Consider the following 26,949-nt stretch of genomic DNA (forward strand, 5'->3'; position numbering starts at 1 on the left):
CACTCCTGAGCAGAGTCAGCAGTAACCCCTGAGCACTACCAGGTGTGACCCCTAAAAAACCAATTTGTGGGTTCAGGAGAGAAGTAAGGAATTAAAGAAGCATGCAAGGCATACACTCAATCGAGTTTTACTCACCAGCACCACATTGTCCCCAGCTGTGTCTAGATGTGACAATGGAGACCACCCCCATTACAGCCAGGTGGCCTTGATATTTTCTGGCACTGCCAGGGAACTGAGCAGCATCACAGTCTCTGATTCTAGATTGGTCAGATTGATATCTGGGAAAGTATCTCTAAGAAAAAATCCCTAGAAAAGGCTGGTAGGCCCCTGAACACTGCTTGGGAGTAAAACACATACATGTTCATATATGCACATGTGTACCCGTACATGTGCGGGCCACATACACACATATTTTGGCCCAGGACCTGTGTTTAATACCAGACCATTCTGTTTCTGTTTGATTCTCTCACGGTCCAATAGCATGCAAGCAAAAATATTGCATTGATTCATAAAAGACTCTTCAGTGATTTATTTCTCCATCAAAGATTTTTATACTGAATCAGAAAAAGTGCTATTACCACTTAGCCTTTTTGTATCCCTTGAATAAGTTTAATTAAATAGAAATAGAGTTAAATAGAAATAGAACTCAAGGGGTTCTAAGGATCAACTGGTACTTGAATTCAATCACCCAGCAAAACAAAATAAAAACAAAAAGACCAAGAAGCTATGCCTGTATAGCAGAAGCTTCTAAACTAATTGGTAGGCAAGAAGCTTACTCCTTTCATAAATAGGAATATAGACAATCAGAATAAAATGAATGGGTCCTTTATGCCTGCCCCCAGAAAAGTGTTTAGATTATAATTACACATTCTTCTGTTATTAAAGTTACTTTTTTCTTTGTTCAAAAGACAGCAACCAAGAAGTAGCTTTCTGTAAAATGAAAATAAAGTTTTCATCTTTTGGGAGTTTTCTTAAGCTGTCTCTCTTGCGACTTGCTTTGTCCTCATATTTCTAGTAGCATTGCATGAATGTATTACTTTATGTTATGGCTGCTCGCCAATGCTTGGTATCTCTTTAATTTGCTGTGCTGTTCTTGCAGAACATGTTTCTTCTATTGCCAGCGATAGTGAAAGTAGCTGCCGTAAGTTATTGCTTTGGTGTGTGTTTTTTTTTTCTTTTTGATTATCCATTGCCTGCAGTGGTCATTCTAGATTTTAGCTGTAGTTTTCAACTGCTGCCCTTTGTCATCCTCATTCACAGCAAATGGCTTGAAATGAAATCACCACTTCATGTCCAAAGATGCAAAAGACACAAGAGCCATGACAGACCCTTAGGTGATTTGTGAAAACAGTGACAATCTTAGTAACAATAATTCTGATCTTGGTTGATTGTTACTAGACGTGATTCTGCAGAGAAAGTGTGATAAAACTGTAAAAGTAGTGAACTTTGACTTATTGTCCTAAAATAATTTAAACTCCCTGACTAGTCAGAAAGACTTCATGATTTTATTTTTCATCTAATTTTGCTTTTCATTTTTCTTTCCTAGCTTTTCTATAAAAGGAAATTTTTTGTATAAATTATAGTGCTGCCTTTAAATTGAGAATGAACCTTTTATATCTTTTCTCCCTTTGATAAATATTTGAAGTCAAATGCTATGATATAGTTAACTTGATCTTTTTGATAATTGGGAAGTGATGAAAAGTTCCATCCTCTAGTATTGAAGGAACTTGCTTTTAAAAACAATTCAAATTTCTTGGATCAGAAAAATTGAATGAAAAGGTAGGTAACTCTTAAAATTATTTTTTTTCTGTATTAATTTTGTTACCTCAAGCCATTTGCTTAATATATAAAATATTCATCAAATACCAAGCACATCTTTTGGATCACTTCCTATGATTTCTAACCACCCATTAGTATTAATTGGGCAACTAATATAGATACTTTGTATGATCTTACAGATCATAATAGCAGTAAGAATACTGGTATTCTTAGCATTTCTCTACTATTTGTTAATTCTTAGGGATGTGGATTACTAAAAAAAAAGTCATGTTGTTAGAAAACTGCAGATCCACTCTATATCACTCACCACAAATAACACAGAAATTCCCCAAATTTTTTATCTTTAATATGATTTTAATTAAAATCTATAATTATTTTTCTTTTAATTACACCATGGTACTTAACAAAACCATGGCTGTGGTTTTTCTTTTTTGAAGTATAACATCAGATAGTGCGCTAGGAGACAAATTCCATTTGAATTTTAAGAAAGATTCTAATTGGAGATTTAGGTCAGGGGCAAGTAGGGGGAAAGGACAAAAGAAAGATAACAGACATAGAGAAAGGCCAAGGAAAAAATATGAAAAACACCACAGAGTGATGTGAAAAAAAAACAATGAAGAGGTTCCTTTCATCAATTATTTTATATTAGAACCACCTATCATTTTTTCTCAGCAAATTAAGTCATAATGATAAAAAGAAAATGAAAGTTTCTTATTCTCAGCAAGAGTCGAATATCTGGTGGATAGAGCAAGAGTACAGCAAATAAGGTATACTTGCCCATAAACAACCCAAAAGCCTGCCAGGAATAATACCTAAATGCAGAGCAAGAACTAAACCCTAAGCATAACCAGATGTAGACCAAACCTTCCCACCCCACTCTCCCAAAAAAGCCCATTTTTAACATTTTTTTACTTTTTTTTCTTATAATTTTATTATTTTTACAACTTGGAATAACTTTCTTCCACATCTTGAAATCTTTTATTTTTAAAACAAATAAACCAAGCCAAAAATAACTCATCAAAGATTGTATTCTTACACCTTAGATATCTTCAATTTGATATAAGGAAATGCTTATTTAGGGAGTTTCATAGAGATCCATGTCCCTTATTATGTTGATGTCCTATTTTTAATTCTTCAGCATTACACTTCCAGATGACAAAGAAATGGAAAAACATTATACCTTGTTCTTTTTTCAATCTTTTATAAGAAAACATAAACAAATACTATCTTTTCATTTGGAAATCTATTTAGAGTAATTTACTCTTTTCTCTTTCAGTATAGGGAATGTTCTTCCCATCATCACTAAGTTATAAAAAGCTAGACAAAAACTTTGAGCTGTCTGACAAGTTTTGGAAGTGATGCTCCAAGATTGGGGTTGTGGCTGGACTCAAAGATCTAAATTGCTTGAAAAACATGTATAGGCCCAGGTTTAATCCTTGGCATCCCTGAGTATCAACAAGTACAGTTATCTCACCCTCCAAAAAATATAAGAAAAATAATATAAATCAAAATGATACCATAATCCTTTCACTCTCAAATAGTAGGTGCATATAAAATAAGAAGTTGAGCAAATAAATGAGTATTGTAGCAGCAAGCACATTTTCTTGAGAAAAAAAAACAGAATTGGAAAAGGACTCTACATTATTGATACAACAAATGTATATATAATCTAATTTATATTGATGAGTCTCATTTGGATTATGGAAGATCATTTACTCATATTTCTTTTCTTACAAATAAATAGAGATAAGAAGAGACTTTGTCATTGTTTACAAAGAAAATATACTTCCTTCTCCAGGAAGAAACAGAGATAGAAACATTTATTCATCTCTAATCCATGTTATGATCTTTTCATTAGCAACTGGAGACCCCTTAGGAATATCAACCAGCTCTGGAAACTCAGCATACATATATTGGAAAAAGTATCAATAAATAAGAAATGCATGAAGTATGCTAGTTTCTAAAATAAAACTCTGGCCTTTGTATAATGGAGAACTCAAGACAAATTTAAAGAAACTTGGAGCTGAACTGTAGAAAGATGGGAATCTGGCAAAAGGCAGACTTGGGAAAGACAGTTGTTTCAGGAAGTACCATCTTCAAATATTTTTAGAACTGAGCTTCCCTATTAAGTTCCTGATCTTTGTTCTAATTAAAACTTTCATTCTTTGTGAATAGCACTATGCACAAATATGAAACATACCTTTTTTCCCTATTGATAGCCAAATGCTATTCTTTTACTCTAAGAATCATACCATGTCAGTGACTAGAAACAAAGGGCAGAGTTATTGTTTCATAACCCCAGAAGGCACCATTGATACATATTTATTCACACTTATTTACACAAATTCTCATTTTAAATAAATATCTTCATGTTTACAGGATCATCTCAAGCATTTTAGAATATAATGTAGAATATAATATAGAATATAATATAACTATAACTTGTTCAAGTTCCAACTATATTGAACAATCATTATAATGCAGTTAATTATGGTGCATATTATCTAATTTTATAAATACTACCTCAGTGCTATCAGAATATCAGCTAATACCTGATTTCTGTCAACAAAATAACCAACTGCAAGATTGTATCTGTGGTTGGTTTGTTTCATACATTTTATATTTCCTTTTATTAGGAGACAATAAAGAAAAAAAGATACAATGCAGACCTTGTATTTCTCCATAGATTTAAAAAATCTTAAAGTTCTTTTTTTTCCTTAAAGCTTAGTAGAGCTTTTTAAAGCATTATGGATAATGAGAGTATGATGATCATCATTTAGCCTCATAAGTTAAGTAGAAATTTCCAAATAAGTTCCTTGAAAAATTGATCTCAGTGGAATTAAGCAGCATTAAAATATAGTTTGACTATGTATTAAGATTAACTTTTATTTAATGCTCTATATATCCTAGAAAGAATCTGAACCAATAATTCATTGGGGGAAAAAAATTACCCAAAGTCTTTGAACCTTCTTTTTCTCTTATATAACATGAGTAACTTGGGTTAGAAAAGAGATGGCAAATAGATTTAATCAAGATTCCAACTCTGATTCCATAGAAATAATACAGGGGTTAAACCCTTGAACACAGCCCATCTCAGTTTGATACCAACACTGCAACTGGTTCCCTAACTACAAAGGGGATGAGCTCTGGCCCCCAAAACAAAACAATACAAAAACAACCTTTCAACTCTGTCCAATTGACTAGAGTGATCTGAAAGTTTTATTTAAAAATGTTGAAAACAGGACCAGTAAAATATACAGTGGTTAAAACACATGCCTTTTGTGCAGTTATTGCTGACAGTTTGCATTCAACTAATGGCCAAAATTACTAGACAAGGCCTCCAGGCCTCCTAAGAGCTACTGGGTCGCATCACTCTCTCCCTGCCAAAAAATAAAAAGAATTGATACTCACTATTACTATATACAACTCATTCTGTAATGATTGTCAAAGGTAAAGACAAGGAAAGTACATACTTGCCTTTATCCTTTTTTCTATACTAACATCCTATGACTCAAAATCCTAATACTTTTTCAAGCAGATGCAATCACTAACATTCCATTTAAAACATTAAGCGTATCCTCCCCCCCCCCATCTTCCAATTTCTATGGAACATGTACTTGCTTTTCTTTATTCTGAGGAATACTAGGAGTCAGATATTAATCTCTCTATTGTGACTTGCTTTCTGCATCAACACCAAGTGTTTTGTGAAGCGTGTTCCAGAGTCTTCTGCTCATCCCCACATACTGCTCTCCCTCTTTCAGCCCAGCACTGCTAACACAAGTACAAATCATAGATTGTACCTTTCTGTCAGCTGTTATTTCTGAGTGCCAACACTTCCTAAGTAAAAATTAGAAAAACTATAAAGGATGACTACTCGGTGGAAATGACACAGCAGCTTAATTTTTTTGTTGTTATTTTCTTAAAGTTGATGTTTATTGCAGGATCTCCTGCTGGCAGCTGGGTTGGGTTTTTATCTTTGCCTCCATTCCTTTGTTCATTTAGAAGGGTTGCCCCCTTCCATCCATCTGTACTCCCACAAACTCTAGGCACCCACAGAGAATTCTATAGCTCTTTTCTTTTTTTTAGATAGCCTTTTTTGATGCTTAGAACTTTAACTCCACTTCTTCATAACTAAGGAAGCAGTTATCAATAACATGTCTTCTTCATCTGGCACTTCTTCATCTACTTCATCAGGCACTGGTGATCATTGGAGACCTCTTCCTCAAGGGAAATGGCTGTGGAAAATAAAAGGCTGATCAAAACAAAATCCCTTAATCACTTCTGTCACTTTTGATCACTTGATCACTTGATCACAAAATCACTTGATCACTTCTGACTTTTCCTTCCCCCTTTAGGTCTTTTCCCATTTCCCAAAAGGCTTTTCTTTCTTGAAGACAAAAATGGAATTGAGTTTAAGTATCTGAATGACAACTATATATACCAACACATAGCTTTCCTATAAATTCCCTTACAAGCTATTCAAATGTCAGAGGATCTGAAGATGAGATGAGCCGCATGCTGCTACTATTAATGCCCTCTTGCCTCTCTGAACAATTTTGAGTTACCAAATAAACCCCCCAAAAAGGTGATAGATAAACCAAAAATAATAAATTTCTCTAATGAAATGAATGGAAGCCAGGTTGCTTTGTCCTGTTCTTTTTTTTTTATCATATATTAAATATCCCAGTAAAAAATGTTTGTTGAAATCTTGATTTTTGAGATGTCCCATTCAAATGACTTTCAAAGCTATTAGAAGGTGATTCTGGTGGAAACACAATATTCTATTTCTTCAAAGGAAAAAAATTACTTTTGGGTCTGAGGAGATAAGATACTGCAGTGGATAGAACACTTGTCTTTCTTGTAGCCTATCCTTTACTTGCTTACAGCCTACCCAGGTTCCATCCTCAGGATTTTATATAGTCCCCTGAAGACCACCAAAAATTATTCATTAGTGCAGAGCCAGGAGAGTAACCCTTGCACTGCCAGCTATGGCCAAAAAATGTAAGAAAAAAGACAAAAACTCATTTCCTAAAGAGAAAAATGTGAGCTGAAACACAAAGCAGAACCTATCACTGACTTCATTGTTCATCCAGTTTTCTACTATAGAAATAGATAAACCTATGTTTTCTCAATGAGAAACTGACAAGATACAATACCTTGAATTCTCTCTGTTAAGCAGTAGGGACACAATGCACAGTGGGAAATGACACCCAGGTTTGGCCTTTCTGAAGCTTCCAGCCTACAGCAGAGGCTAGTATATCCCTTGAGCAGTTTCAGTCAAGCATTGCAGGACAAACCTGTCAAGCTTCCACCATGAGCTATTCCTTTCCCTAGATTATTGTCATCTTGATGTTCTGCATTTTAATGTTCTCAGACTTTGATTCCAGGGTTTGGAATGAAATTTTCGTCAGGGGTGAGGGGAAGGAGAGATTTATTGTCCAGTGGTTTCAGGAAATTGAGACTAACCTCTAAATTTTAGTCGTTTAATAGGTTATAGGGGAATAATTTTATTCCAGATTTTTTTAATGGAATACACCAAATGACCTCATATATTAAATCACTGCCCAACAGTGGGAAAATTCCCTGAGCATTTTTAGACCAGTCCAAAGAATATCTTTCAGAAGCATCAAAGGTCATTCCCCATTTGTTTAGGAAGCACTTTACCTACCTACAATACCACTCTGTGCAGATTCTACTGAAGGTAGGACATCTAGGTTATTCCTACTGCTTGAAAAAGTTAGACATTCTTGGTTCTACTCACACTTAACTACCTCTCTGCAGGAAAGACCTCTGTACTTTATAACTGTGTCCATATCATGCTTAACTTCTCAATCAGTTTCCCTCATAAAAGCTGTTACATATGAAAACATAAAATATTAACTCCTTTCACAAAATCAACTTACGTCTCTCCCACCGACCCATGACCCCTGGTGCTGTGCTGTGTATAGTGAAAGAAAAGCATATGAAAATGATGAGATGGATGTTAAGGGCAATAAGGAAACAAAGCAATGAGATTCATTGGTTTCAGGAAAATGTAATTGTATTATACTCTTTTGTGAACAGCTGACAGGAAATTTTTTTTAACAGCCCTAAATTATTTCCCTTCCAAAAGGTAGTCAGTTTTAGAACAAATAAGGTTAAACTTCTGAGTCTGCAACTGAAACCAAAATAATCTCATGGCCAATTCATCTTCTGTATAAAATAGACTATTTAAAAAAAATGCCTAAAACCATTTTACTTCTATGATTATTTATTAATTTGAGGCCCAATAAATCAGAAATTTTACAACAAAGTAATGTTGGAACTGTTTTCACTTTACTTTTAATACATGTTCTGAATTTTTCTTTCAAAAGAATATAGGAAAGATTATAGCACTAGACTTAAAATGCTTGTAAGCAATGATTTTGGTTCTTATTATAATAAAGTTATTTATGTATATACTTACAAAGTTTACATATCACAAGTAAAACAAACAGATACTTGTTTATATATCACATATAAAACAAGCAGAAAATGTGCATTTTTAGGAAATAAAAAAGAAAATAAAATAAAAATACAGAAATTCTAATAGTTAACAGTAAACCCATGGATAGTAGACTACAGATAACTGATGGATGATCTCCAGATGTTAACTGGAGTTATAACTATTAACAACCTAGCACTTTAATGTGCTAAGGAAGTTTATAAAGATTCAGGAATTTTTTTAATAGTTCAAAGTTAAAAAAGCAAGAAAAATTATCCCTAAAAGATACCTATTTCCCTTTTTTTGAGCTGTGTGTTTGACTGTTAGTCCATTGTGATGTGTCTTTCTTCTTTTCTCAGGAGGGCAAGAAGACTTCATTCTTTCTTATGAACCTGTCACCAGGCAGGAAAGTAAGTTTCCCAGCATGCTCTGTCTTGTTTTTTATTTCTGGCCCATAACAAGTAACACCATTTCTGAAGGAAACAATAAAGAACTAAAGAAAGTAAGCTCAACTTTCTGTTCAGCTGTACCTAAACCAGACCTTGCTCTTTCTTCAGTCTTATGACCAAACAATTTATCTGAGCATGGGTAGTAACAGCTTCCAAAAGAATGGGCAGCCACCCAGATAAATGGTTCTCAGTGGGAAGGAACAGATCCAGATTTCTCTAGGGTTCTATAGGCTAAATAGATAATATCTCCCAGAAAGCTGAAGTCAGTTCTGCCTGGAGGAGGTCATATCCTAAAATGCAGAACATCATACATCAGTGGATTATCCCAGGCCCTATACTTCTATCCTAAAGGATTTTATACTGAGTTATAGCTACTGACAGAAGTATCAGGTGTAGTGTTGTATCAATTGATCTTTTAACTTTCTTCTAACCTATTATCAAAAGGAATTAAGTAAATCCCAGCAGAACAAGAAAAGTATTTAAAAGCTGAGTAAAGGTATTTTATAGGAAAATTGTATCATTGCTGTGAATGATTTATTTTTAAAACATATCATGTAAATAATAGAGGATTGTTTTTGCATTTTTTTTTACTCACTGAACTAAATTCAGTACTTGTTTTGACATAGTGTAACTATAACATAAGAATAAGTCCCTCAAGTGTTTCTTTTCATTGACAAACACTTCAGTTTCTTTTGGTTGGTATTTCCAAAAAATAGACATAGGCATAGCACAGATGGTAAATATAATTTTCTTAATGTAGGAGTTATATAGCAATTGTTCCAAGAAAGTATTCCTTCAGTACCTAAAACCTGTTTGACTATTTCTGCTGAAGAACCAATTTTACAGGATTGTTTTTTTAATCATTCCCAAAGTTATATTCTTGATCTGCATTTTCCTTTTACTCTCTTAGTAACCTATACACGGCCAGTGATTATTTTGGGCCCTATGAAGGATCGGATCAATGATGACCTGATCTCTGAATTCCCTGACAAATTTGGTTCCTGTGTGCCTCGTAAGTATTAAAATCTTTTTTTTTTTAATTTTTTTAAAGCATCATGGATATTTCAATGAAGAATGCATTGAATCTGTACAATGCTTTGGGGAATATTACCATTGTAATGATGTTAATTCTCTCAATCCATGAGCAGGGGGTGAAATGAATCAGAATGAAAGGGACAGACATAAAGTGATCACACTCCTTTTTTGGGATATAAAAAAGCTATGAAATTAATACCCAAAGATAAGAGAAATGGGGGGTGCAGTTTGGATAGAGAAATGATCACTATGACAATAGTAGTTGGAAATAATCTCTCTGGACAAGAACTTCATGCTGAAAGGATATGATATGCATGATACTATTTTAGTATTGCAAACCACAGTGCTTGAGAGAAAGAGAGAGAGAGAGAGAATTTGCCATAAAGGCAAGGTGGAAGGTGGAGACACAGGAAGGAAATAGGACAGAGGTAGTAGCAGGAATTATACACTAGTGAATGGATGGGTGTTGGGACATTGCATGACTGGAACTCAACCATCAACAGCTTTTTAACTATATCTCACAGTGATTCAATTTGAAAAAAAAAAAAGAAAAGCTTTTGAAAAAATAAAATGTAATTCTGTTCCTTGAATTTACTCATTGTTCAGATGATGCCTTTTATCTGAGCAATTTACTTTTTTTCCTTAAACTTTTTCATTGATACTGTCAAATATGGATTGGTTCCCTCAAATCAGGATGAATACAACTCCCTTAAGCATTTAAAATAACTATGGGTTTAAAATAGTCATTAGTGTGTCTCTGTAGTGTGAAATGCCACTGAAGTGTCTTTTCCAAAACAATGAATCCAGAAAGACAGCTGTATGGTGTTCTTTACATGACTGAAACCCAAACACAATCATATATGTAATTAAGGTGTTTAAATAAATTAAAAAAAATACCACCAGAAAAAAAAAAAAAAAGAAAGACAGCTGTAGATTAAAATAATTTTAGATGTTTTAGAGCCACATGCCAATCACCAAGCAAAATAACCTCTCCCATATAATGATCATTCCCAGGTGTGTTGGGAGGACGACAAAAAGCAAGTTCATAATATTTGAATGTGTCTAGGACTTTACAGACTTAAATATGCTTACTTGTCTCTGTGGACAATTAATGGGTTTCCTGTTCACTCTGAGAATGTCCCTATAAGATTTATCCATTCTACCTCCCTACACTTCCTAGACTGTATCACACAAATACACGTGTGCATAGAGAATTTTGATGTATGTAGACCTGAGGTCCTCAAACTTTTTAAATAGGGACTAGTTCACTGTCCCTGTTGGAGGGCTGCACTATGTTTGTTTTTTAAAAAAAAAAAAAAAAAGAAATTCCTGTGCACACTTCACATATCTTATTTTGAAGTAAAAAAAAGAAAGAAAAATAGGAACAAATACAGTATTTAAAATAAAGAACTAGTTAAGAGGAGATGAGAGACAGAGCGAAGGAGTGGAGTCAGAGTGTATATACATTCCAGACATATGCACTGTGGGCCCAGGATGAGTCAGCTGCTAAGCAGGACAGGCAGCAGTGGCAAAAACACCCAGCAGGCAGGATAAATACACATGACGGACCACATGTGGCTGGTGGGCCATTGTTTGAGGACTCCTAATGCAGACAAATCGCCAGGAAATTTTAACTTGATTTAAGTAGAAAATCAAGCTTTTAAATCTGATCCCAACAAAGATTTTTTTTTCTTACTCTATAATTTCTAAGCTTTATGCTTTGAAGTATCTCTCATTTCAGCACAGTAGACATCGCTGTAGCAGGAATGTAGCTGCATCATTAAACGTCATTATAAGTAGAGTAGCTGGAATTGAATGTGTCTAGTGTACAGGCAAAGGAAACTAGGGCACTTGCTATATATAGCTCATTAAACTATTCCCAGTAAGGACTCAAGGAAGAGATTCTGTTCTGATAACATTTCAAAATGATAACAGATAGACAGGATCAAGTAGCATCCTAGTCCAGATATCTGGCCATTTTTGGTTTTCTCCACTTTTGAAAAACAAGAAAATATGTAAGTTCTGATTCCGCTTTCCTGTGTTCCTTGTACATCCTTTCCTTTCTATTTTTTAATTATTAGCACCAGTATAGGTTAGTCAATGCATGTATATTGTCTAAAACTTGGAAAATGTTAAAAAGAAATTTAAATAAGAAAAATGAAATAATAAAATCCCTACAGGATTTTGAGATAATATCAAATGAGAAAATATCACAATATGAGATGTTATGAGATAATATCACAATACAGAAATTTTGAGAACTTTTTAATCTACTCAAGACCTCTCTCCTAAGCCACAAACCAAATGGAAGCAAATTGTTTTTAGACCTGTAATTAGATTAAGTGCACACTTTCTCTGTTTGACTTGGGGGGGAGGGGTTGTTTTGTTTGTTTTTTTGGGTCACACCCAATAGCACTCAGGGGTTACTCCTGGCTCTGAGCTCAGAAATTGCTCCTGACAGGCACAGGAGACCATATGGGATGCTGGGGTTCCATCCGTCCTGGATAGGCTGCATGTAAGGCAAATGCCCTACTGCTATGCTAACTCTCTGGCCCCTCTGTTTGACATTTTTATATTTGTTTTGGAGATTGGGGTCCACATCCAGCAGTGCTCACGGATTACTCCTGGCTCTATTTAGGGATCACTCCTCAGAGCCATAGCCCCAAGTTTTTTTTACTATAAAAATATTTTGAATGATTATCTCAATTATTCCTCACTTATGAGAATTTAAGGATTGAAACTCTACCATTATGACTATAATTAACTTGCAATTATATTTATAATTGTGATTTCTAATTTATAAATTAATATAATGAACTTCTTTAAGAACAAATCTTTAGTTTTGATAGTTTTTTGAAGATAGATTTTTAATACCTGAGTCAAAAAATTTGTTGTTTTTTTTTTGTTCATAAAAACAGATTGTTCTAAGATGTCTGACCACTTCTAATCATATTGATCATTTTTAGGCCCACATTACTGATACCCTCATTTACATATTTTCAAATCTCAGAGTATATTACTACTGTATGCCCATTTCCCTTCCTAGTTATATGCTTCTTTGTTCCACAATCATTGATTATAATGCTATATTTCTGAGAGCCTGAATTTTTTATTTCTTTATAGAATATTAAAGTTTTTTGTCAGATAGATAATTATTTACTGATAGATGAACTTCTTCTTTTTAGTCTTTATAAAAGTGTGTTTAGACTATTACGAACATGGTCTTTCTGGTTTCAACCAAATGTCCAGTTCAATTCTCATTGAACTCTAGCTGAACACTAGTTTGTTATATATCATTTAATGAAGCTTCAGTCAATGAGGGAGCACATTTACAGTGATGGGCCAAATAGATTATATAATATAGCCACGGTATATTATAGACTATTGTAAACTAGACCATCTAGTTTGTGTAATTAAACCCTATCACAGGGACACAATTTCCTACTGCATTTCTCAGAATATATCCCTAGAGTTAAATCAAGCACAACTTGGTGCCGTCTCAATTCTTCACTTAGAAATGGTCCTGAAAGGAGGTAATGTGATATGCAGGTACCCTTTCAGTAACAGCATTGCAAACCGAAAAAGGAAAAAGGCATGGAAGAAGGGGTGGAAGAGAAGAGAGAAATATCTGCATATAAAGTCATGCTAGGGTTGGGGAATAAGTGGAAAACTAGGGACATTGATAGTGGAAAGTGTGCAAAGGGGTAGGTATTGAAACATAATAAATATATTAAATTAACTACTACTAATTAATTTCCCTAAAATATGTTTCTGAATGTTAGAGTGTGAAAAAGAATAAATGCATTCCTATCTGGGACCAGAGCGATAGCACAGTGGTAGGGTGTTTGTTTGCACACAACTGACCCAGGACAGACCTCAGTTTGATCCCTGGCATCCCATATGGTCCCCTGAGCCAGGAGCGATTTGTGAGCTCATGGCCAGGAATAACTTCTGAGCGTCACCAAGTGTGACCCAAAAGCCAAAAAAGTAAATAAATTAATAATGATAATACATGCCTATCTATAAGCAACATTAATAAGCAATGTTATATTTCAACTTTAAAAAATGCGTCAATGCCAACTCAAGTTTTCCTCACATATTTCTCATCTAATTGATTATATCCCTGCACTGCCTGGAGTGTGATGCCTGAAAATAGCTTTTTCACATATTTTGCCCAGTGTTATACTTGTTTATCATAGGCAGTTTTATACTTGTATAGACTCGAATATCAACAGGTATTCTAAATGCCTGTTGCTGTATCATGCTTTTTCATGTCACATATTTTATATGTCTGTTCAGAAGATAGTGGAAATAGGTATAAAGAAGATTTATGAGAATTAATTCAAACTCTTAATTTAATTTTTTTTGTTTTATACAGATACAACGAGGCCAAAGCGTGACTATGAAGTAGATGGCAGAGATTATCACTTTGTCATTTCCAGGGAACAAATGGAAAAAGATATCCAAGAGCACAAGTTTATAGAAGCTGGCCAGTACAATGACAACTTATATGGAACCAGTGTGCAGTCAGTGAGATTTGTCGCTGAGAGGGTACATTTACCAATCATGTTATACCTTCCTTAAGAGCTATCCCCCTTGGATGTGTTTTAAGGGTTATTACTCTTTCTGATTGCAGTTGTAAATTTTTAGTAAATATGCTTTCAGAATCTCTAAGCAGAACATCCCTTTTGAGCAAGGTTATTCATCTTTGTTCTAATTTCAGTAAAGTCTACTCACAGACTTGAGCAAAAGCTATAACCCGACAGGCAATTAACAGTTTAAAGAATGGAGAATGAATTTCCCTTGATTCACTTATCTCTGGTCCTAATAAATGTTGAATTTATTAAGGAAGCTTTGTTACTCCTCATGTTTTAGCTCAAGATCCTTAATTGTGTGGGTTAAGCAGGAATTATGTTTTATCTTCCTATAAAAATAATGGTCTTTGTGGTAAAATAAGTAGAAGAAAAGATTGGTCAAGCCTATTACTAGCAAATTCCAATTTAAAAAGATAAATATACTGTGATTCCCTTTCTGTGTTAATCTCGAAAGTATGGAAAAGAGGAGATTCTTCAAGAGAAAATTGTAGAAAGAGACACTTAAATGTAAATTTAAGGATCGCTTTGAGGGGCTGGAGCGGTGGCGCGGAGTAGTAAGGCGTTTGCCTTGCCAGAGCTAGCCTAGGACAGACCACAGTTCAATCCCCCGACATCTCATATAGTCTCCCAAGCCAGGAGCAATTTCTGAGCACATGGCCAGGAGTAACCCCTGAGCGTCACCAGGTGTGCCCCCCCCCAAAAAAAAGAAAGACTTCGAGGTTTTTATTTCCTGTTTCTTAGATAATTGCATCTTTTCTCTGCTCAAACATGTAGCACATGGCCAGGAGTAACCCCTGAGCATCACCAGGTGTGCCCCCCCAAAAAAGAAAGACTTCGAGATTTTTATTTCCTGTTTCTTAGATAATTGCATCTATTCTCTGCTCAAACATATAACAATATTTGTTCATTGGGTATATTTAATAATTGTCACCAAACAGTATTTAGATTTTAGTATTTAGTATGACTATGCTCAAGGCTTCTGTTTGTGTGCTCAGGGACACTCCTGGTTGCACTCTGAAGGCAATATATAGTGTTAAAGATCTAAATGTCTCTGCAAGACAAGCACTTTAACCCCTGTGTTATCTCTACAACCTGATTTTAGATAGTTCATATAACTATATGAAAGATAGCAAATTTTAAATTTATTGTATGTGATGAAGAGCTTAAATCATCTTAATTTATCCCTTCTATGAAAGTTGAAATATATAGTTAATATTTTTTTATTTTTTAATATTTAGCTGTTAATTTTTTTGTGAATAGTATAAATGAGTTTTTATCATATGTTGGAGTAGAATATGCTCTTTCTTTTATAAGTTTCTTCTAACTTCAGGCTAATGAGGCAGTTTCTCTCCAGGAAGTAGAATATGATATGTGACAAAAATATCCACTTTTCCAGCACGGCTTCTTTAAGCTTGCTCTGAATATTTATTGCAGTGCAAGCCCAGTTAGACGAGGTATACAACTATGTAATAAGGTTTTCATTTATTAACAATATATGTATGTATCTTGTATAAGCATTTAGGATATAATATTTACAGTAACACTTTTCGCATTTATCTTTTACAAATGGTTAGATGCCTATAAGTTCTTTTAGAAGGCTGAAAAGATTGCTTTACATTTGCAATCTTACCATTCTTCTCAGTCTAATATTAAATGGTAAAATATTCAGCATTCAAAACTTGGATTTGAGTTTTCTAGTCTGTGACTTTGGGAAAATAAGTTAATATGTATAACCTTTATCTTCTCTTCCATAAAATCCAATGGCAACTACAAATATTTGGGGATTTATTTTTGACAGGTTTTTTTAGGGGTGATTTATAAACTGTATGAGAATGAGCTCAATTGCATCACGTACTTTATATTTCTTCTTTGTACAAGGCATAGTTAAAGGGGGTACAGACTGAAAAAGGCTTATTGTAACACATAAATAAAAATTGATTATTTAGAATCGTAGCAGAATACTTGCTCTAATTCTAATTTATCACACTTCTACAAAGTATTTACCACTGGAAGAGGCATTTTTACCTGTATTAAGTTCACTTAATTTTCTTAAATAACTATGCCTCTTCCAGTGGTAAATACTTTGTAGAAGTGTGATAAATTAGAATTAGAGCAAGTATTCTGCTACGATTCTAAATAATCAATTTTTATTTATGTGTTACAATAAGCCTTTTTCAGTCTGTACCCCCTTTAACACTGACCTCTAAAACACTTAACTTGTTGTTATTATTGCTTCTATTAATGGTTGTTTATGGTCAATCTGGATTATTGATTAACGTCATGTTTTCTTTTGTTTTTTTTTTTCTTTCTACCAGGGAAAACACTGTATACTTGACGTATCAGGAAATGCTATTAAGAGATTACAAGTTGCCCAGCTCTATCCAATTGCCATTTTCATCAAACCCAGGTCCCTGGAACCACTGATGTAAGTAGAGAGGAAAGCCTACCTTTAAACCTATTCCCTATATCACTGCAAATTGTTAATAGTTTTTTGTCATAGATGTTTACAAAAGGGAAATGTCAATATTACGTCTTCTTTTTAACGAAAGTGATCATTTTATTTATTTTGAACCATTGCAAGCAGAAGGTCAGCAATTCCTTTAAATGTCAATTTCTTGATTTTTTTTATTTCCATTTCACAAGTTTTAGAGTTGTGTAACTTTTGTTTTGTCATTTTGAAGATTGTTTTGCTTTGAAAACAATTTTTTAATTCAGTCATCATAAATCGCAAAGTTACAAAGATATTTATCATTGATTTTCAGGTATATAGTGTTCCAGCAACTGTCCCTTCACCAGTGTAATGACCCTCTACCACTGTCCCCAGTTTTTCTCCCTTCCCCCAGCCTGCTTATGTGGCACACACTCTTCTCCTCCTCCATTGTTCTGGTGTTCCTTCCTCTCACTTGTCCCCCTCGACCCTCACCAGTGGCAGCCTTGCTGTGGAAGACCAGATCTCCTGCTCTTCATTCCTATTGCCATTGGGCATTTAATATTCCCCTACAAAGTTTCTTTTTATTAATTAATTCGTTAATTGAATCACCATGAAATACAATTACAAAGTTGTTCCTGATTGAGTTTCAGTCATACAATGCACATTTCCTGCCACCAATGCCTCCAGTTTACCTCCCGCCTTTCCCCTTCCCACATATGCAAGAGGTCATTTTGAGTCTGATTTCATTTAACATGATATTCTCCAGATCCATATGCATTGTAGCAAATTACATGGCTTAGTGATATTCCATTGTGTATTTACCCTGGTTTCTTTATCCAATTACCACTTCATGGGAATTTTAGTTATTTTCATATTTTTGTCTATTGTATATAGAGCTGCAATGAACATAGAAACAATAGGATTTAATTCAGTGGTAGAGCATTTGGCTTGCATGGGTGAAATACTTGGATGAGTGAAATACTTGGATGAAATTGCATGAGTGAAATTTCTTGCAGTAAAAGTACAAGGCATATATATGCCACAATCTAGTAGGAAGTTTTTTTAGTGGCATACTAATAAAACATCTATAATTCAAAACAATTTTCCAAATCTGTGCACATATATAAGTAGGAAAGTATACAGAATGCAGACATTTGTTTTTGTTTTTAATTTTTCACAGATTTGTGAAATACCTTTCTTAAAAAATTAGTAAACAGGGGCCGGAGAGATAGCATGGAGGTAGGGCATTTGCCTTGATGCAGAAGAATGGGGTCTGGATCCCGGCATCCCATATGGTCCCCCGAACCTGCCAGGAGTGATTTCTTTTTTGTTGTTGTTTTTGAGTCACACCCGGCAGCGCTCAGGGGTTACTCCTGACTTTGTGCTCAGAAATCGTTCTTGATAGCATTATTCTAAAAAGCATTATTAAATTCTTTATTTAGGATAGTCTGTTTCACATTGTACAAAATGAATTAAGCAGCCATAAATTTCATTTTGTAAGAGTGATTTTTAATATGCAAACAAACTGAAAAGTAATGTCTTAAGTTTAACTTTAAGAAGAAGAGAAAAATGATCCTCACTTCTCAGGAATAACATCTTAAAGACATGTATCAGAAATAGAAAAGTTAAGTTTTATATTATAAAGATGCAGTAAGACAAATAGCATCCAGGAAGACCTCTGAATCCTTAGAGAGAAATGGCATTTGCACATTTCATTCTCCATGATTTGGGCCAAGCATTCCCCTCTAATATATGCCAGTGAATATTCCTGCTACAACTATGTGGTGACTTCTGTAATATGTCGTTTGGGCATTATCATAGCTGTTAATCACTAAGGGGCTGAAACACATGAAGGCTGCTTCCACAGTAAGGTAGGTAAATGATTTGCCTTCACTATATTCATAGGTCCTGAAAATGTGATCTTGTGATTCAATGTCAAGTCATTGTGGACTTTCGAGTTCTCTCTTTTCTAAGGGCTTTATTTCAGGAGCCATGTGGATACGCTTTGCAGGTTCCCCAGTGAGAAATGAATGCTAAGCCAACTGGAACAAAAGCATGGCAGCTGTCACTTTTAGGCCTTAATACCTCATCACACATTATTTCTCAAGTACATCGTCCACATCAGACCATAGTACTTATCATATGTAGCTACTCTCTACAGGAGCATAAAATCAAGGATGTGTGCAAAAGTGGTGTCACAATATTGCGCTGCCATATGACACTGCCCCTTCCATAAATATATACATAGCAATAAGAAACTTTCCTGTGTCTCTTCAGCCTCTTCTCTGCTTTTGCCTGCTTCCAAGACAGCCTATGTACACATTTGTCTTCAACTATCATTCTAATTTTTATTGGGCTAGCTTTTCAACAAATAAATACTGAGTCAGACTCTATACCACTTGTTGATAAACACACATGGTCTCTGCCCTCAAAGACAGACCAAGACAAGTTCATAGATCAAAAGATTAAAAACTCCAACTCAGGGGCCGGGAGAGATAGCATGGAAATAAGGCATTTGCCTTGCATGCAGAAGGACGGTGGTTCAAATCCCAGCATCCCATACGGTCCTCTGAGCCTGCCAGGAGTGATTTCTGAACATAGAGCCAGGAGTAATGCCTGAGTGCTGCTGGCTGTGACCCAAAAACAAAACAAAACAAAAAAACCCTCCAACTCAGAAGAACCAAATGTACATGATTTCTTTTTTTTTTTTTTTTTTTTTTGGTTTTTGGTTTTTGGGCCACACCCGGCGGTGCTCAGGGGTTACTCCTGATTGTCTGCTCAGAAATAGCTTCTGGCAGGCACGGGGGACCATATGGGACACCGGGATTCGAACCAACCACCTTTGGTCCTGGATCAACTGCTTGCAAGGCAAACGCCGCTGTGCTGTGCTATCTCTCCGGGCCCATGATTTCTTAATACCAAGAACAAAGTACACTATCTTTCTCTGAAAAGGATTAAGTTAGGTCCAATATCTGCACCCAAGAGATAGCCCCTCACAAGTTCTAAGGCTCAGAATATTTGAGAGAAAAATTAGAGATACTATCTCTAGACTAAAGGTGAATTCTTTTTTTTTTTCACAAGAGTTTGGGAATTCTTTTATATTTATATTGCACTAATCAGAATCTTTCCGAAATAAATTTACAGTCTAACTTTAGCTTTTGAGAATTTTTTTCCAGATATGTCTTATGAAAGATACTATGTTTTCACATAATAAAATTTTTGAATAAAATTGACTTTAAAAATCAAATGCTGGGCCCGGAGAGATAGCACAGCGGCGTTTGCCTTACAAGCAGCCAATCCAGGACCAAAGGTGGTTGGTTCGAATCCCGGTGTCCCATATGGTCCCCCGTGCCTGCCAGGAGCTATTTCTGAGCAGACAGCCAGGAGTAACCCCTGAGCACGCCGGGTGTGACCCAAAAAATAAAACAAAAAAAAAATCAAATGCTGGGGCTAAAGTGATAACCCAGTAAGTAGGGTGTTTACCTTGCATGCAGTTGACCCAAGGTTAGATCCCTGGCATTCCATATGGTCCCCCAAACCTACCAGGAGTAGTTTCTGAGTGCAGAACCAGGAGGAGTAATCCTGGAGTGATGCTGGGTATGGCTTTAAAAAAATATTTTGAAATTTATCCCTTAGATAGTTAAGCAAGTTCCTTCACTATGTCTGTTACTTGATTTCAAAAAAAAAAAAACAAAAAAAAAAAAAAACCAAAGGACTACCATGGTTATGCCTTTGCCTTGTATGTAGTCAACCAAGGTTCAATTCCCAGAACCACATATGTTCTGCCAAGTATAGAACACTACCAGGAGTGATCCTTGAGCACAGAGCCATAAGTCCTGCACAATGCTGGATGTGACCAAAAACTTACAAAATAATTATTTTTACTTACTATAAAACCAAGAGCTGTGAGCTTTTGAGATTTCCTTATTGTGAGATTATTTTGGCAAAGAAAAGTCCTGGAGGATTGTATACAGAAAACTTCAGGGTTTTGCAGGTTCCATTTTATAAAGACATTTAAATTTTTATTTCCTATTATAATTCTGCATCTGTATTTTCTTAGGGAAATGAATAAGCGTCTAACAGAGGAGCAAGCCAAGAAAACCTATGATCGTGCAATTAAACTAGAACAAGAATTTGGAGAATATTTTACAGGTAAATTCATGTACCCTTTAACTCTGAGGAAGAATACATTAACTGAAATGTGACATAGAGAGACTCCCTGTTATACCTAGATCTTAAAATATTCTTACTGAGAATCTCTATTTTCTCTCTGTTTCATCCACTTGGGACAACATGGTATTTGGGGCCGGAGTGGTGGCACAAGTGGTAGGGTGTTTGCCTTGCCCACGCTAATCTAGGACTGACCACTGTTTGATCCCCTGGCATCCCATATGGCCCCCCAAGCCAGGAGAAATTTTTGAGCGCATAGCCAGGAGTATCCCCTGAGTGTCACCGGGTGTGCCCCCCCCAAAAAAAAGGCAAAAAAAAAAAAAAAAAAGAAACTTGGGACATAGATTACTTTGTTTTACATCATATTCTGCAGTTTTCTATAAAACTAAGAAAAAAAATGAAAGAATGGGGGACAGGAGCCAAGTGGTCTCAGGTATATTGGTGGAGAAAAAAAAGGATAGAACTAAATATCCAGCCAAAGTCAACAACAATAGAATCAAGAGACCTAAAGTTAAATGGGTCTGTTATACTGACAGATTGGGGGATAGGGGCAAAGGATGATGGTATAGGATGCACTCTGGGACCATGGTGGAGGAGGGTCAACACTGATAGTGGGAATGCTTCACTGTACATCTGAAATTCAAGAACTTTGAAGGACTTTGTTGATCACAATGGTTTCAATAAAATAAAATTTTAAAATAATAGAAAATGAGAGTTCATTATCCATAATTATATACAGACCTATAGAAAGAGGCTGTGGGGCTTTAATTACTTATCAGGACATGATTGAACATGGTTATTTTTTTAATATGACTGCTTAAGTGAATATTCTGGTTCTTTTCTTACTAATGAAAAGTAAAGGAAAAAAATCACTTATATGAGCTTCTGCTGTGTGATTGTTGCTTAGTCTTTACAATCCAGAAAATAATTCCTAACTCAGGATTTGTTTGCTTTTATTGTAGCTATTGTCCAAGGAGACAGCTTAGAAGATATATATAACCAATGCAAGCTTGTTATTGAAGAGCAATCTGGGCCTTTCATCTGGATTCCCTCGAAGGAAAAGTTATAAATTAGTTACTGCACCTCTGACAATGACAGAAGAGCATTTAGAAGAACAAAATATATATAATATACTACTTGGAGGCTTTTATGTTTTTGTTGCATTTATGTTTTTGCAGTCAATGTGAATTCTTATGAATGTACAACACAAACTGTGTGAAGCCATGAAGGAAACGGAGGGGCCAAAGGGTGGGACAGAAAAGACATTGCAGATTGCAGGAAAGATTTGGTTTGCTCAAAGTACCAGGTATAGGGATGATGGGCAGCCTCCTCACTCCAGCAGATGTCCAGAGCTGATTAAACTGCTGAGCTCTCTGTGTTGTTTGCTTTAAAGAAAAGTTGCCAGCACTCGAACTTCACCAACCTTACCATTATCACAGCTGTAATTGGTACCCTTTGAATTTTATAACTATGCACATCCTTTGATTTTTTTTTAACAAGCAAAAGAAGGAAAAAGGGAAAGGAATCCTTTTGGAGATGGCAAAATATCATGGAAGGATAAGTGTAGTTTCTGGCATCTGCAGAATAAGTATTTCATCTAATTTGCCAGTGTATGGAGGAGTTTAAACTCAACTACTCAACCTGAAGTTAGCGTTATGATTTTTTTTGTCTATTTTGCTATTTATAAACTGAAAGGCACTAAAGATGAAAATAATTTATATAATAAAAATATATTAAATGTATAGAAATGAATTTCTATAGGTTAAAAAAAAGTTTTGTGAAATATTTTGTAATGACTAATTAATTGAAAGACTAAATGTATGCACTATCAGCAAAAAATCAAATTCCAGAACTGAAAGTTGCACTCTCCCTTTTATGGCCAATGATCCATTAAGAGCATCTGAGTTTTTTAAAAACTATGTCTGGCAAAGACTTCTTCCTCTCTTACCTTCCATCATTTCCTTTCCATAATAGTGAAACATATTCATGGGTCACATCTCTTCATGAGTTGTTCTCTCATAGATATTTTTGGAAGCTATTTTGTTAGTGCATTTTTAAGCTGATAGCTTTTAAAAACCAATTTGTGCAAATGATATAAAGGGAAGTTTTTGCTTTTCTCTTATTGACCACCCTGATCCGCCATACAAATAGTAGACTAACTTGGTTACTTACATACAGTCCAAAAAATATAACTTAGTATTTTGGCCAACTAGAAGTAATTAATATTGGGAGGGCTTGTAAGTAACTAAGGATTTTGCAAAAGCCAAAGATGGCTAAAACCATCAAGATATCTGTCCAAGATGCACTATTTCTTTGAGAAGAGAGAGAAAGAAATATAGGAAAGGTGAGGGGTGCAGACTTTTGGTTCTGTGTAGAGAACAAAGTGAAGTGATAAAACCACAGGAAAATACAATGACTTTGAGCTCAACCTATTGAACTACCTTTCTTGGGGGCTGCACCTGGAACAAGTTTATTCTTTAGAATTATTATAATGATTTTTTTCTTATGAAAAGAAACCTCCCAAAGCCTCTATCCCACTTAAGAGCTGATTATGATGTCAGTATTGCTTGTACCCATGTTGTTTAGAGAGAGACTTTTTCAAGATCTTAATAACCACTCAACTCTGGGTTCCCTATATGCCCAGACTAAGCCCCATCGCCTTATTCCTGGGGTACATGCAGACCTGGCAGGGATTCTGCCACACTGTGCAGCAAACCAGCATACAGGCTGGGATTGGAGAGCAAGAAAGTCAATAGCAATGATGGGGCTTCTTCATAGTAAGAACAGTGGAGCTCAGAATGAGGGTCTCTTTCTGAAAACAATCATCCATTTTACACTAACTACCACTGTCTGCCTGGCTGCAGTCACCAAAACAAACATAACAAAATTACCCATCTACCGATAGTTGTGAGGCTGTCTATGCCACTGGAAGGGCTAGCAAAGCATTTTCCCAGTGATACAAGTTAAATATCCAGAGCTTTCCTTTAAGGACTCAAAATGTCAGGGCTTTGTCCATATCAGTAATTCACCAGTTTCAGGTCAAGGCCTATTTCCAACAAATTGCTCCCAGAAGTTTTCTGCCACCAGAATGCCATTCCTGATCCCAGCTCTCTTTTTAGGCCACCATGATAACTTCTTTGGTTTCTCAACTGAGCATGCAACTATTTATTTAAAGGACTGTCATTAATGAGTAGATGTTTTATGCAGGTCATGTGATGTGCTTTCCATTTAATATTAAGTATTGCTGTGGCTAAGTACAATCAAATTGAACCATCAACCCTTGGTTTTGTAGTAATATAATGATTTATTTTCCTAGTGTAGATGCTTCCAAATTAGAACTGGCATTTGCACTGATTTTTTATGTAGATTTCTACACATATATATACATATATATTTGCTTGAAGAATCACCAAGTTCATTGGTGAGAAGGTCTTTTCCTATAGAATTTACACCACCATTTGTTGTGTTGTCTTGCACTTCCTAATGTCGAGGTCTTTAGGGCTCCAATGAACTGTTGTAGCTCATAGCAAATCTGACCTCTTGGATGGAAATGGCATGAACGTTACCCAGATTACATCTGGTGCAAATGCACTTGGAGCCAGGGGCCAGACTGGTGCTAACACCACAAACTTTGTCCAGAGCTCTCTCCAATTTGAAGGCTTGCTGGAGGCGCAACGTCACTTTTACATGCTGGGCCCTTTCAGAAAAGTGCCAGATCGTGTCACTGGTGCTATTTGTCATGCTCTGGTACAATGTGTAGCACCATGGGGGTCTCAGCTTTACCAAAATCAAAATTCCGTTTGTCAGCTATTTGCAGGGGCATTGGCTTTTTTTCTCTTCCCACCACCCCTCCCCATATCCCCCGGATTTGTTAGCTGTGTTCACACAGGCTTTTTCCTCTCAGCCCCCTGATCTTGGCTCTGTTGCATGAGCCCATCTTTCCAAAGCTGCACTCAGGTGTTCCATAAGCTGTCTTTGATCTTACTGCCAGCCCTTCAGGACACTTTTCTTTGGTTTTTCTCCCTCTCTTCTCTGCCATCGCATTTTTATTTTTATCTCATTTCAGATTTCTCTTGGATCCTTCTTTCTTATCTTCTCTGAGTCTGACTTCCAACAGTCTTTCCTCTCTCATTCCCCAATTCTCATCTACTCCCGATTCATCTTTGTCTCTGTGCCTTTCCTTTCCTTATTGTCCTATCATTTCTATATGTCTATAAGCATTTCTCCAAACCCCACACTTTCTCATGTTTTGGTCCTGTTTGGGCTCCTGGCTGAATCAGACAGCAAGTCCGTATGCTGGACTGATGACACAAATACTTTGGGTCACTGTTTCACCTACGCAGCCCAGAAAGCTAAGCTGAGAGTGAGGGTCCACCCTAGAGAAGCTCCAAGGCCCTCACTGAGCCAGCCTGCACCGCTGCCTGGCAGCGAGGATGCACGCTCTGGGCCCAAAGCACCTGGGTGCCTCTGCCTGAAGCTGTTCCTCAGAGCACTTCCAGCACCATGGTCTGGCTCTAAGGACACTTCATTTTGATAAAGGCAGAAGCTGGCCCCAACAGTCACTCCAACAACAGAACCTCCTCCTCTTTCATGGAAGCCATGCCATCGCCTCGGTTTGGAGAGAGACATTTTTTTCCACCTCCATACCCTTTCTTTTTCCCATTCTCACGTGAAGCCCCTTCTGCTATTCAACTGGTGATTGCTCTCGTGAGATGAAATGGGCTTGCTGGTGAAATGACATTTTTTTTCCTGTCTTGGTCCTTCCTAAATTCTTACGAAAAAAAAAAAAGTCTCTAAGTCAAGGACTCAAACTAGTTCCTAAGTTTATCATAGTAATTTGTCATTCCTAGGGAGAAAAGAGGGACATTCCCCCTTAAAGTATATGCAGTAACTGCTGTAACAATTGATTTAACAGAGGACTCCCTGCAGAATTCTGTGACTATGCATTGCAAATTATGTATGGCATCGATGGTACATCCGTCATGTATGTTAATACTAGATTGGGTATGAGTGTCTGTGGATGGAAACCCACACATATTCCAGTCTGTAAATATCCATGCTCGCAGAAATCTGTGCTTCAGAAATCCCTTCTGTACAGCTGTGCAGTTTTTTTATGGCAGCTGGAGACAAGCTAAATAAAGCAGGTAGACAAATTAGACTAAGATCATTGAAAAGGTAGAATAGTGAAATCTCCCTAACAATTCATGAGGACAGACAACCCAATGGCAAAGTTGACTCCCAATGGGATGGCAAAATTTTCTTCTCTTCTTTTTGAACTTGTGTTACCCAAGTGTATCTTAACTTCTGAGTGCACCAGGCTGTACCTGTTAGAACCTTTCAATATGACAATTTTGTGCTTCTCTCTGACAGGATGTTTCTTCATCAAGCTGTAGTGCAGGATGGGAGGGGGACATTCCTTACCAGGGCTGGAGCTTACAGAGATGCTGCACAGCTTACACTCCTGTTAAGTGTAAATATTCTACACTTCCATTCCATTTGTGTACAAAATAAAGCACACACGATTATAAAATCAAGATGTATATTTCATACTCAGTGTGTCAGTGCATAATTTGTGTCTTTCCAGTGTTAGACACAGCCCCATTATAAAAACACTTGCTATAAAAATGTACTTTAATTACAAAATATGAACAAGGACATGTTTCTTTGGGTACTGGAGAAATAGTACAACAGGTATGTTGCTTGCCTGCCATGTAACTAAACTGGATTCAACGCCTTGCTCCCTGTGTGGTCCCCAGAGCCTAGCAGCAGAAGTGATCCCTGAGGGTATAGCCAGGAGAATTCCCTCCATCATGTATGGCCCCCCAAATAAAAACATTACTTTGGGCCAGAGAGATCATACAGTGGGCAAAGGTATTTATCTTGAATGTAGCTGATCTCGGTTCTATCCCTGACATTACATAAATTTAACTAAAATAAGCTCTGAATACAGCTGGATGTGGTCTAAATATCCCTGGGATACTTACCCAAATAGCCCTAAGTACATCAGAACAAATTACTTCTTCCCAA

General features: G+C 36.1%; 1 protein-coding gene across 16 annotated transcripts in view; it reads left to right on the forward strand.

Moving 5' to 3' along the window:
* Positions 1 to 26,471, forward strand: part of DLG2 (discs large MAGUK scaffold protein 2) — a 2,242,830-nt gene extending 2,216,359 nt beyond the window's left edge. For 15 of the 16 annotated variants that reach the window (XM_049780021.1, XM_049780023.1, XM_049780026.1 and 12 more), the window contains 6 exons: positions 8,602 to 8,652; positions 9,602 to 9,703; positions 14,105 to 14,277; positions 16,637 to 16,746; positions 20,813 to 20,904; positions 21,885 to 26,471. In XM_049780021.1, coding sequence (XP_049635978.1) covers positions 8,602 to 8,652; positions 9,602 to 9,703; positions 14,105 to 14,277; positions 16,637 to 16,746; positions 20,813 to 20,904; positions 21,885 to 21,991 — 635 coding nt within the window. In that variant the 3' untranslated portion in view covers positions 21,992 to 26,471. Of the gene's footprint in view, positions 1 to 1,099; positions 1,142 to 8,601; positions 8,653 to 9,601; positions 9,704 to 14,104; positions 14,278 to 16,636; positions 16,747 to 20,812; positions 20,905 to 21,884 lie in introns of all 16 variants that reach the window. The other variant, XM_049780036.1, reaches the window with a different exon arrangement.
* Positions 26,472 to 26,949: the final 478 nt, after the last annotated feature.

This window comes from Suncus etruscus, chromosome 9 (genome assembly GCF_024139225.1).
Source record: "Suncus etruscus isolate mSunEtr1 chromosome 9, mSunEtr1.pri.cur, whole genome shotgun sequence".
Taxonomy (NCBI): Eukaryota; Metazoa; Chordata; class Mammalia; order Eulipotyphla; family Soricidae; genus Suncus; species Suncus etruscus.